The sequence below is a fragment of the Strix uralensis genome, chromosome 2 (assembly GCF_047716275.1).
Source record: "Strix uralensis isolate ZFMK-TIS-50842 chromosome 2, bStrUra1, whole genome shotgun sequence".
Taxonomy (NCBI): Eukaryota; Metazoa; Chordata; class Aves; order Strigiformes; family Strigidae; genus Strix; species Strix uralensis.
This window is the reverse complement of record NC_133973.1, coordinates 138,549,006-138,561,336: the sequence shown is the minus strand read 5'-3', so window position 1 is coordinate 138,561,336 and position 12,331 is coordinate 138,549,006. Positions and strand designations below refer to the sequence as shown.

Sequence of the window (12,331 nt, the reverse complement as noted above, 5' to 3'; positions counted from 1 at the left end):
CATCCCAGACTTTTCTGAGCCATCTCTCATCCAGCCAGCTATGTCCTACCAGGGTTCACAGGCTCTGTCTGGAGGTTGCAGCACCCAAACATGCTGAGCCTTCCCTGAGAGTGAGAGCCCTCCTGTTCTGGAAGCTGGGAACCAGCTGGGAACAACCCAGACAGCTCAGGTCCCCCAGCAATGACAGGTCTTATCGGGAAGCTGCAGGCACAAGGAGCTGGTCTGAGGCTCTACAGCTTAGTGGCAGCAGATGGAGAGTCCAGCTCTGACCTGGGATAAGGAGGTGCTCTACAGGTGTTATTTGGAACTGGAGGCTCCCTGGGAGAGGTGCAATTTCAGTGCACATGATGATACATGTCAACAACAACTACCCAAAGTACCAGCAACCTGTATCCCCATGTGTTGCCTTTCCTCGAGGTTCAGCAGGTTCAGAGGTTCAGCCACCCCAAGGGTTCCTGCTCCTCAGAAATGGAGGGTGCTCCAAGGACAGGGGGATGCTCTGCACCCGCTCTGCAGGGATGCTCCTCCCAGGGTCAGACTGGAGCCTTCTGAGGCTCAGTAACACCAAAAGTACAAAGAGTCAATGTTTGGGGCAAAAGCAGCAGGCTGGCGAGCATTTGCCCAGGGTGAGAGCTCCCATTAGGACGTTTCAGATCTGGGAGTGATGAAGTAGAGTTCGGCAGAGGTGAACAGTGGTGTCTCAGAGGTGCTTGTGGTCCTCTGCCTGGGAAGGGGAGTTTCAACCAGAGAGAGGAGCCATGAGCCCACCGGGGTGTGAGAGTGGTGGAGGAGCAGAGGGATGACGTGGAGGGTCTCCACTGACACAAGGACTCAGAAGAAAAGCAACAGGGGTGGTGGGTTTCCTCCAACAGCAAAGGGGGGGGGGGGTGGCTCTCACCCTCCTCAGCCACGTTCGGGGCAGAGGGTCCACGTGGTCACTGCCATCTCCCTGATGGTCATGACGCTAAAACAGGCAGGTGCAGCATAGTTCCTCCGACCGATTTCAGATCTCAGCTTTAGGCTGGGATGAAAACTGCCCTGAAACCACTGTTTGTCTCCACGGATGTGAAGGCAGGCTGGAGGATGAGCTCCTGTCATAGACTGGCACCAGTTCTAAACTGCCACCTGTGTTTGTTCACATGAATCCCATCCAAAAGGTCACGTTTAGTCCTCACGTCTACATTAATTTAAAAATTAAACTCAGTGAAAAGCATTTGGTTTCAAAAGTGGTTTGAATGTGTCATTCTCCACGTCAAAAATATTTTTTTCTGTCTCTGTGGTGTTTATCTGACTTTCTGCTGCACTCCTCCCTGACATCATGAACAAACAGTTGACAGGATGTTTCTGCTATCCTGAATTTCTATTTTTTGCTGTGCTGTATTTGCACATTTCAGCCTTATGCTGCCTGGGGCTTGGGGAGGGGGTCAAGGACATGGCCCTGTGTATGGAGAGCTGGGAGACACTCACAGCTGTTGTTCAGCAGCCAGAAATGAAACTGCACTTATATTGCTCCAGGCAGAAACACAAAGATCTTTCATTCTGCTGGAGACAACTTCGCAGCCTATTCCTGCCTGGCTTGGTCACTCCTTGCAGCCGTCATTTGTAAAAGAAATTAGATGAGGGAGAATTGACTTGGGACTAAGGCTGTTACCATCCAGCCCCCTCGCTGGGGTTATGACAGAAGATGCTCTTGGGAATCTGCATCCAGGAGACCCGGCGGCATTGCCTGGGGTGATTTATGCTCAGCCCTGCGGCTCTGCCCTCGCGCCCAGGAGACGTCCCCGAGGGTGGCAGCTGTCTGGAGCGGAGAGCAAGGTGGGTGACTGTACGGGAGGGCTGGCACCAGCCAGGGCACGGCGGGCTGGCGGGAGCTCAGCATCTGGCCTGCGTGCATGCACAGTGGGAGTCAGGCAAGGAAAAAGGCAATCGCTGGAAAATTTATTTTAAAAGTAGGTTTTCGGAATTTTAAAGTTTCTTATTAAATGAAACTGCTGACCCAAGGCTGCAGAATTCTGATTTTTTTAGGTAAAAATAGGAGTTGAGTTTAAAAACATAAACAAACACCAAACCTTTAAACCAAAAGCAGAAATTGTTTGCTGCGAAAGAGTCAGCTTGTTTCTGTTTGTATAAATTAATCAATAATTAGCTAAATACACGTTTGCTGTGAAACAAACTAGATTTTCAACCACAATGATGTTCTTAACCCCTTGCACACAGCAGCAGGTATCTGAACAGAAAGCTGCGGGCGGGCAGCCGGGGGTTCTCGAGGACAGGCTGAATTCCGTGAAATAGGCTGGATTGTGTCACCCATGGTGCAGCTCGCTGGGATGGGGTGGGAGGGTGAAGGAGGCAGGCAGCCCCTTGGCCCCGGATCCCAGCCCAGAGCGGGGACAAAGTGTTATTTTGGGGGGTTGTCCCCTGCAGAGGGGGAGCACACACTGGACCAGGTGCACGCTCAGGGCACGGTCTGGAACTGGAGCTTTGCCTTTGACGTGAACGTGTGTCCTAAACACAGCGCAGGCAGCACTCGCTCTGTGCCCAGTTCCTGAAATAACCTTGTTTTATCTCCATAAAAAGGTGTCTGGAGCCTGCACTGTGCTGCCGAGGGCAATGCCCTGCTGCCACCGAGGGGTCTGTGATGAGAAGGAAAGGGGTGCAAGGGTTGAGGGGGGGGGGGCTTGGTCTGGAAGATGTGACAAAGCAGCTAGAAAATGTCACAGCAGAGTGCAGGGACGTGCCTTCAATCAAAGGGTTCTGCGTCCAGCACTAATTAACTGTGAGGAGTAAAGAGGAATTAAACTACCGGAAAAAAAAGTTGGTGGTGCCTAGGAACCGGTGGCGGTGATCTCAATGCTTTTCAGCCTGTGGCACTGATTTTTCATTGAAGTTCCATTTTCCCAAAGCTGAGGGAACTTAAAGGCAGAGGGAACTTAGACAAGGAAACTGTGAAGTTGGGAGATGTTCAGGTAACGGGTGGCCCCGCTCCCCGGCGTGCCTGCAGGAAGGGACAGCTCTGGTTAGGAAAGGGAACGGAGCGCTGAGAGTGGACAAAGTGAAATGGGGGAGCTGGTCGACATCTGGTGGGAGTTAGAAGCTGTTAAGTAGAGAAATAAGATCAAGGCAGGTGAAGGCATCTGCCCCTCTGCATGGAGAAGAGAGGTCCATGCCTACCTGAGAGAAAAGCAATCAGAGAACTTTATTTTTTAACATAATTTAATTGATTGGTGGCTGAGAATGATGTTAAACAGCTTCTGCTAAGAACAGAAAACAAACGCAGTAGCAGGTCTGGGTGATTTCCACAAGGGAAAAAGCATTTCTGAGTCGGCCAAGGAAGTCTTTGGCCTGTTCTGCTAAACTTTTATGAGTCCTGGCATGCTGCGGTGACTGCAGACGCTTCCTCGGGCCATTATTTTAGTGAGAAAGTACAATGATGTGATTAGCTGCAGATTGCTTGGCCTGACGTCAATGCCCAGCAGAATGTCCAAGAAGTTAACAGGAGATTTGGTCAATAAAGAATTAAAGGATTGGAATCAAATTAAATTATGGCAATCAACACAGCCTTGCAGGAAACGGCTCTTGTCAAACAAACCAGATTTCATTTTCTGATGAGATAGCAAGTTCAGTTAATCAACGTGTGCATGTGTTTGAGTACAGTACACAGAGTTATCTAAAAGAAATGTGCCTCCACCTCGCTGCTTCCAGGTGAGGAGCTGACACAACACAACATCTGTGAGGCATCAGCAAAGTGGATGAAGGACTGCGTGGTTAAGAGACCTCAAAACGAAGCTGTCAGAATCACCATCACAAAGCCTTTTGTTTCCGCAGGGATGTCACCGTGGCTGGCTCTAGACTAGGAGTTGTTCTGCACGATTTTCATCAGTTGTCCCAAAGTCAGGACAAATGTGTCTCAGACCATGCTGGGGAAAGGCAAGTCATGGAGAGCAGTCAACAGAGACTTGGTCGTTCACAGGAACCACCTGCAATAAATACCAGGGTGGGGAGAGTTGGGCAGGTTCTCAGGGTGGAACACTGTACCCTGGAGAGGGCACACTGAGAGGGGAACACTGGGACCCAAAGGGTCAGGGCCATTTTGGGTGCATAAGAGGGAAATGGAAGAGGTTCTATTTTTTCAAAAAACATGTTGAAATCTTGGAGATTTGCAAAAAAAACCCTCTCAGGAAGACAGATAGTGAAACAGGTGAGTGGAGATGAGAAACCTGCAGTGCCCTAGGTCTTTAGTTTATCCAGAATAACTCCTTGGCCATGGGAAATACATACCTTCACGAAATAAAAGACTCTCTGGCCAAGCAGAGGAAGGTCAGAAGGATGCTGTGGCTGGGAGGAGTAGACACCCAGTGTCCGATGGGAAGAAAAGGCACATGGTTATAACCATGAGGACAATTAGCACTTGAGGCAAAAATCAAGGGAGGGAGGTTCTCCATCTCTGGATGCCCACAAGCCTGCAATTTCTTCCAGGAAAGTGTGCTTTAGCAAATCCCATGTTATCGGGCTCCAGAGAAGGAAAAAAATGGGTGTAACTCCACCGTTTTTGACAGGACAGCATTCTGCATAAGTCTGGCCTTCAGTCTCATGGATACATGAGTGTGGAGGAGGGGTAAGGACCATTTTAACTGTACCTTCCTTGACTGGGGCTAGCAGCTAGAGGCTGTCAACAGGGCTTGTGTCCACTTAGTGCTGGGCGACAGCTTGGAGCATCTTTTTTCCGGATGCAGTTTCTCTCAGCCCAGTTTCACCATGGACACGTTGTCCAGGTGCAGCTTCTGCATGACCCAAAGTGGCAACAGGATAGAACTTACATGACCTGGACCCACACGCCCAGTCCCCTCTCTCAGCAGGGCATAGGGAGGGCACCCATATGGCAAAAGCCAGAGGTAAATCAGAGGTGCTGGGTAAATCAGAGGGGCTGGAAGGAGGAGCAGAAGGGAGGGTGGCCCCATGCAAGCCATAGGACAGCCAGGACTCTCCAGCAATGTGTCCTCTGGAAAGCACTGGCCACAGCATCAGTCTAAAAGCCCGACTGTAGTTAACAGGTTCTGAAAGTTTTTCCCCAAATAAATACAACAAAATTGTGCAATGCTTGAAAACCGCAGTGTGCAGAGTTTTCTGATCAAACCAGCAGTAGCAGAATCCCAACCTTTCTGTCACTGTTCCAGGGAACTAAAGATGTGGCTTGGCCCACCCGTGCCATGTCAGCCGCCAACCGATCCAACACCAACTCTTCTCCTTTTCTCCTGACGGGCATCCCTGGCCTGGAAGCTCTCCACATGTGGATTTCCATCCCATTCTGCTTTACATACATCATGAGTTTGCTGGGAAATAGCATGGTCCTTCTTGCTGTGAGACTGGAAAAAAGCCTCCACGAGCCTATGTACTATTTCATTTCCATGTTGGCTGTCATCGACCTCATCTTCTCAACTGCTGTAGTTCCCAAAATGCTGAGTATATTCTGGTTGGATTCAAGGGAGATTGGTTTTGAGGCCTGCTTCATCCAGATGTTCTTCATCCACACATTCACTGCAGTGGAGTCAGGGGTGCTCCTGGCAATGTCCTTCGACTGGTATATAGCCATCTGCAAACCCCTGAGATACACCACCATCCTAACAAGCTCCCGGACCATCCAGATAGGGCTGCTGTCCCTGGCCAGGGGAGCTGGTGTCATGATGCCTTTAATGTGCCTCCTCACCAGCTTACCCTACTGCAAAACCAGAGTCATCCCTCACTCCTACTGCGAGCACATGGCCGTGGTGGAGCTGGCCTGTGCCGACCCGGCTGCCAGTGATCTCTACAGCCTCACTGTGGCAACACTATTGGTGGGGACAGACTCTGTCTTCATCACCCTCTCCTATGGTATGATCCTCAGGTCTGTGATGAGGCTGCCATCCCCAAAGGCTCGTCTTAAGGCCCTCAGGACCTGCGGGTCCCACGTTTCCATCATCCTGCTGTTTTACATAGGTGGCCTACTCTCCATGTACCTGCAGATGTTCTCTTTTGGCTTGGCACCCCACGTCCAAGTCCTGGTGGCTGATTTCTATTTGACGGTGCCTCCCATGCTCAACCCCCTCATTTATGGCATGAAGATGAAGCAGATCCAGGAAGGGATCTTCAAACTGCTGGGACAGTTGGCGGGACTCAGTATCTCACAAGCTGATGAAGACAGGTCAGATGCTGAGAGAAGGAGGCACCACCAGATAATAATTTATCCCATCCTAGAATCGGTGCGAAGTTAAGTGCAGTGAATTATCCCCCAGAAATGTCCATCTCTCAGCAACTAGAAAGGGAAACTAGACCAGATGTCTAAGGCTGACATGGTTTATTTGCATAGAAGCAATTGCTGCTGCATACACCGACCTCAGAAAATCACTCAGAAATCTAAAGTGAAAGCTGTTTCCTATTCCCCACATAACCTATGGTGCCAGGAATGATCACAGATCACTCTAGGAAAAAGAGTTACTTCATAGTTCTGCAAAGAGTGAATGCAGATTTATCACCCACTTAGGAGAGAGTGCGGTCAAGGAGTAAGGAAAAGAAAATGTTTCCTCTAAAATGTGATGCATCCATCTTTGCTTCCTTCCTTCCTCCCTTTATAGAGCGTCCAAACCTCTCTCAAAACCGACATAAACCATCAGAGTCCCACTGACACACATCTGCTGGCAAACTTGCATGTTGATCTTGGCTATGAACGTCTAGGTTAGACATGTTGGGAAAAAAAAAAGTCAACTAGGAAGGTGTTTAGCACTCGAGTGGGTGGCTTGGCAAGGAGGCAATCCACCACCAGAGAGCCTTAGACCAGCAACCTGCTGAGCATCTCGCTCCTGCCATCAATGCCCCAAGAGCTGCTCCTGCCTTCGTTAAACACTGCCAGAGCTCAGTGCATGACTTCAGACAGGGGGACTCGGAGAGAGGAAAGGAGTGAAAATTAAATGCCATCTTTTCTGTCTCTGCTTCCTGCTCTCTGCATCAAAAACATCTCCAGGATGATGTTTCCACAAATAAAAGTTAAAATCTCAAAAGTTCAGACGCTTGGCTCTGTGCTCACGTGGGTGGCTCAGTGCACGGGGGTGCCCAAGGGTTGGGCTGGATTGAGCCCCTCACCGGTGGAGCCTTGTACCCACACAAATGTTTCTCATCCAGCACAAGCACCAGGAATCAGCAGCTCCACTGTGTCAGCCCGTAGGATCCAGGCCTTGCTAACACCCTCCCCAGCGCAGAGGTGACACAGGGCTCGTAAGAGAGAGGGGAGCGTCCTGCCCCAGAGGTGCCAGAGGTCGGGCGACTGCCTGAGAAGCAGGAAGGCAGCAAAAACCTGTGGGAACTGGGGGAGAAGTAAAGGCAGCGGGGGGAGATCAGAATCCCAGAGTCCCAGAATGATCTTGGTTGGAAAAGCCCTTGAAGCTCCTCCAGTCCAACCATGAACCTCACCCTGACCGTTCCCAACTCCACCAGATCCCTCAGCGCTGGGTCAGCCCGACTCTTCAACCCCTCCAGGGATGGGGACTCCCCCCCTGCCCTGGGCAGCCCATTCCAACGCCCAACAACCCCTTCTGCAAAGAAATCCTTCCTAAGAGCCAGTCTGACCCTGCCCTGGCGCAGCTTGAGGCCATTCCCTCTTGGCCTGCCGCTGGTTCCTTGGCTCAAGAGACTCATCTCCCCTCTCTGCACCCTCCTTTCAGGGAGTTGCAGAGGGCCATGAGGTCTCCCCTCAGCCTCCTCTTCTCCACACTAAACCCCCCCAGTTCCCTCAGCCGCTCCCCATCACACCTGTGCTCCAGACCCTGCACCAGCTCCGTTGCCCTTCTCTGGACACGCTCAAGTCATTCAATTCGAAATCATGACCACTGACTCAATTCCAGACCAAAAAAACACCTGGAAGGAGCTAATTTACCCAGCAAGCACGGCTAATTTAAATAGAATTAACCAATAGCAAGTGGGGTGGTAATTATGGACCAAGGAGTGTAAACTTAGACAGGTTTTTCCTAATCGTGTAACAGGCTAAATAGGCTGTAGTTCCTCTGTGTGGGGCGCTGGCTTGGTGGATTCCCCCCCTCCGCACCCCTCTTTGCACAACTATGGAATAAAACTGATATTTCAGCTCTGGGTGTGCGATTGGCTCTTGCACAGCGGGGACGAGCCCTGTTTGAGGGACAATAGTGGTGGCAAAGGCCACCTTGTTGCTCCCGGGACAGCAGCCTGGCCCAGCCAAACGCTGCGGAGGGGGTGCACAAGGCTGTGATAGTGGGGGCTGGGGGGGTCCCTGTCACCCAGCAGCTCCCAGTGTGTGTTTGACCCGGGGGCAGCCCCCCCAGACCCGGGTTTCTCACCTCGGAGCCTCAAGGAAAGAGGCACCAGCCCTTGTTTACCTGCAAGGTAGCCAAGAGGCAAGAGATGGCTGCTCAGTAATTAGCCTCAGGACACTTCCAGCTATTAACCAGAGCTCACTTGCTAATTTTTAATCTCTCCTTGGGGTGAAGTGTCCAAAGCAAACAACAGTTTAACCCTGTGAGTGCTGGGCAGGAGGGCTGTTCAGAGATGGGCTGGGGCGGGGGGAGGCACAGAGACCTGCGCTGGCCACGGGCCCCTGCAAGGGCTGGCGGGTTTGGGGGGCGATAGCCAGCCCCGGCCACGCGTGGGGGTGTCTCTGCTCCCTCCAGAGCTGGTTGCAGAGCTGCAAAGCCTTTGGGTGCGAGGCTGGCACCCCCGAACCGCCGTGGCAGAGCCCATGCCCCAGGTCGCTCACAGAATTAATGTCTATTTTAATCCCTGGTAAATTCACACGCTCAGCAGCTCTTCCTTACAGGAACCCTGCTTGGGATCTGCAGCTCTAAAGGTCCCTTTTGCACACACCACCCAGACTCAACCTCCCAGCGGCGGGTGCTGGAGGTGCCCCTGGAACAGGTTTTCTCATTTTATTGCGGCATTTTCAGCCCCTAAAAATGTCCCGGCCCCGGGGCTGGGTTTGGGAGACGGCAGCTCTGATTTTTACAGACCTCTGAAAAGTTTGCACTTGGCTGCTGTTCCTGGTGCCAAGCAGCTGCCCCCGGAGAGTGCCCTCGAGTGTGAGGTGTGGGAATAAACCCCCCCAGCACCAGGAGGGAGCTTGAGGGTCCCCATGGGACACCCCGGGAGAGTCCCTGTCTGGCAATAGCGGGCACCAGGGGACAGCGAGGCACAAACAACCCCCCCACTGCAGAGAGGACAGACAGCCGAAGGGACAGAGGGGTCCCAGTGCCACCAGTGCCCCTGTGCAGGGCTGGGGAGGGGCTGAAAAGGGGCACATTACTTGGGGGTGGGGGGGGTGGGGGGTGTGTTTGGAAGGAAGGACCAGGCTCCTCCAGCCACGTCTCTCCCCACTGTGCGATGACCGAGGGGATGCGGGGACAGTGTGTCCCCCCCCCCGCCAGTGCCACCAGTCCCAGCAGAAGCCCCCGCGAAGCATCATCGGCTGCAAACCCGCTAATTGTCCCCGCGGCAGCGAGCCCAGGGGGGGCCAGGGGCCACCAGCAATCAATCCTCCCCGGGCCAGGGCTGCAATTACCATCCATCTCGTTAGCACTAATTGGACTACTCCCAGGAAGGGAGCCTGATGGAAAAAAGTAATAAACAAAGTTCTATTGCTTTTAACTATCTTTTCGAAAGCCCAGGGAAGGAAACAAGGCAGAGGGTCCGCGACACCCGGGAGGGCCTGTCCTGCCTCCTGTCACCGTGGCTCAGAAGAGATGTGGCTTGTGTCACCAGCCCAGGGTCTCTGCCCCAGGACTTTCCGTGGGCAGGATCCAGCCTGTCCCTGGGCCAGGAGTGCTCAGCTCGCTGCCAGCCCAGCGCTGCCCCTCACAAATACCCCATCTGGGGGGTGCTGGGGGCTCCCGAGCCCAGGAGCGGCTCTTCCCAAGCCAGGGCCAAGCTGTGCTCTCGCCTCCGCTGCCCAAGGCCACCCCAGCACAAAATGCTGGGGGTGTCCTGATCTCTGTCTCCACTGGCCCCATTTTGGGGGTGCTTGTGGCCTGCAGGCGTGCCAGCCATGTGCAACTTGGGGCAGCGCTGGGGGGGGTGCAAGGAGTGTCTGACCCAGGCCAGGCCACACGGGGCTGCGAGGGGGACAGCCTTGGGGACAGCCTTGGGGACGGTCTTGGGGACAGCCTTGGGGACAGCCTTGGGGATGGACTTAGGGACAGCCTTGGGGACAGCCTTGGGGATGGTCTTGGGGACGGCCTTGGGGACGGCCTTGGGGATGGCCTTGGGGATGGCCTTGGGGACAGCCTTGGGGACAGCCTCGCGGACAGCCTCGAGGCTCTCCTGGCTGCCCGGGGCATGGGGCAGCTCTTGGTGCGCCTCTGAACCCAGGTCCCCAGCAAGGCCTTCAGCTCACACCTCCCAAAACCCCAGTGCCACCAGGGGTTTGCTGGGCTGGTCCAAGGCTGGGGGGGCCCAGCAGAGCAGAACCACCTGGGGGGGGGATTTCCTCAGGGCCATCAAGGAGGCAGCAGGGACTGAGCGGTCGGTGACAGGTCCCTTGGCCACTGCTCCCTCCTGGTCCCGCCCCAGCTGGAGTACTGGGACCAGCCACAGCAGGCAAGGGGTGGCCAATGGGACAGGTCAGGGAGAGTCTGGATTGGAACCCCCCACACACACTCTCCTGCATCCCCCTTTGTGGGCACAACCCCAGAGCCTGACACCCTGGGAGGAGGTGTCCTGGGTACCCCCAGAGTATCTGATCCTGGGCGGGGAGCAGAGGAGTGAGACCAGAGGATGGGCTGAGCCTAAGAAAGGCCCCGCAGGGCTGCGGGGAGCTGTGGGGCTGAGCCCCTGGCATGGCTCACACGGGGCAGTTTGCCAGTGGCCATCCCCAAATTGCCCCATCTGTGGGGGTGCCCCTGGACTCGGCACTGGTGAGGCCGCCCCTCGATTCCTGGGTTCAGTTTTGGGCCCCTCACTCCAAAAAGGCCATTGAATGACTCGAGCGTGTCCAGAGAAGGGCAACGGAGCTGGTGCAGGGTCTGGAGCACAGGTGTGATGGGGAGCGGCTGAGGGAACTGGGGGGGTTTAGTGTGGAGAAGAGGAGGCTGAGGGGAGACCTCATGGCCCTCTCCAACTCCCTGAAAGGAGGGTGCAGAGAGGGGGGATGAGTCTCTTGAGCCAAGGAACCAGCGGCAGGCCAAGAGGGAATGGCCTCAAGCTGCGCCAGGGCAGGGTCAGACTGGCTCTTAGGAAGGATTTCTTTGCAGAAGGGGTTGTTGGGCGTTGGAATGGGCTGCCCAGGGCAGGGGGGGAGTCCCCATCCCTGGAGGGGTTGAAGAGTCGGGCTGACCCAGCGCTGAGGGATCTGGTGGAGTTGGGAACGGTCAGGGTGAGGTTCATGGTTGGACTGGAGGAGCTTCAAGGGCTTTTCCAACCAAGATCATTCTGGGACTCTGGTGCAATTCCCCTCCCTGGCCCCTTGCTGGACTGCTGGGTGCTTGGTGTGACTCCAACCCTCCCCTCCTGGGCCACACACCAGGCCAGGGCGGTCTGAACTGTGAATGCAGGGGACCAGAGCATTAAGCCCCTCCTTGGCGTGCCCGGCTCCTGCTCCCGCGATGGCTGGGGAGGGTTATAACAGTCCGTCACCCCCTGGCAGCCGGGTACATCTGGGCCTGGGACATGGCCGAGGGACGGGGATAACAGACCCGCACGTCCAGCGAGTTCTGGGCCTGTGCAACTAGTGGAAAACACCAGAATATTTCATCACTCGAAATATTGGGCTGGAGTGGAAAAGTACCTGATAGAAATCAATTATCTTGGGCAGTATAAACAGTGGCCCTAAGCGAGACCCTTTGAGCTCTCCTTTAAAATAAAGTGTTGCATTTTCCATCACCTAACACGGCCATCGAGCCCAGCTAAACAGGACTAAAGATGCCCCTGACCAGCATCTCCCCTGGGCTGGGACCCTCTCGGGTATCAACCCCTCGAGGCACCGTCCGCTGATGGAGCCGACGGGAGCCCAGGGCGAAGTCGATCCCCTCGAGTCTCAATTATCCCCCGCTGAGGAAGGCCGATGCGCTGTGAATATTCCCTCTAAACTCGAGAAGAGGGAAATTGTAACTTCGAGCCGGCTTCTCTTGCATCCACCTCTCCCCCTACCGATGTGTTTGGGTAGACACAGTTATTTTTTACGAGTGTGGGCACATCCACGTTTCACTGGATCCAAATAATTTTGTCTGTCTGTGTGTTGTATGAGCAGATGTGTTTATGAATATGCATATACATTATGAATATACATTATAAATATACATACATACCGATTGTGGATACTTTATAGTAAGTTAGTGTTAATCTT

At 53.9% G+C, this 12,331-nt stretch overlaps 1 protein-coding gene across 1 annotated transcript; it reads left to right on the top strand.

Moving 5' to 3' along the window:
* The first annotated feature begins 5,207 nt into the window (after nt 1-5,207).
* Nucleotides 5,208-6,248, top strand: LOC141940037 (olfactory receptor 52K2-like). The gene has a single exon (XM_074860805.1). It carries the CDS (start codon nt 5,208-5,210, stop codon nt 6,246-6,248), a length of 1,041 nt encoding a protein of 346 aa, XP_074716906.1.
* The last annotated feature ends 6,083 nt before the right edge of the window (nt 6,249-12,331 follow it).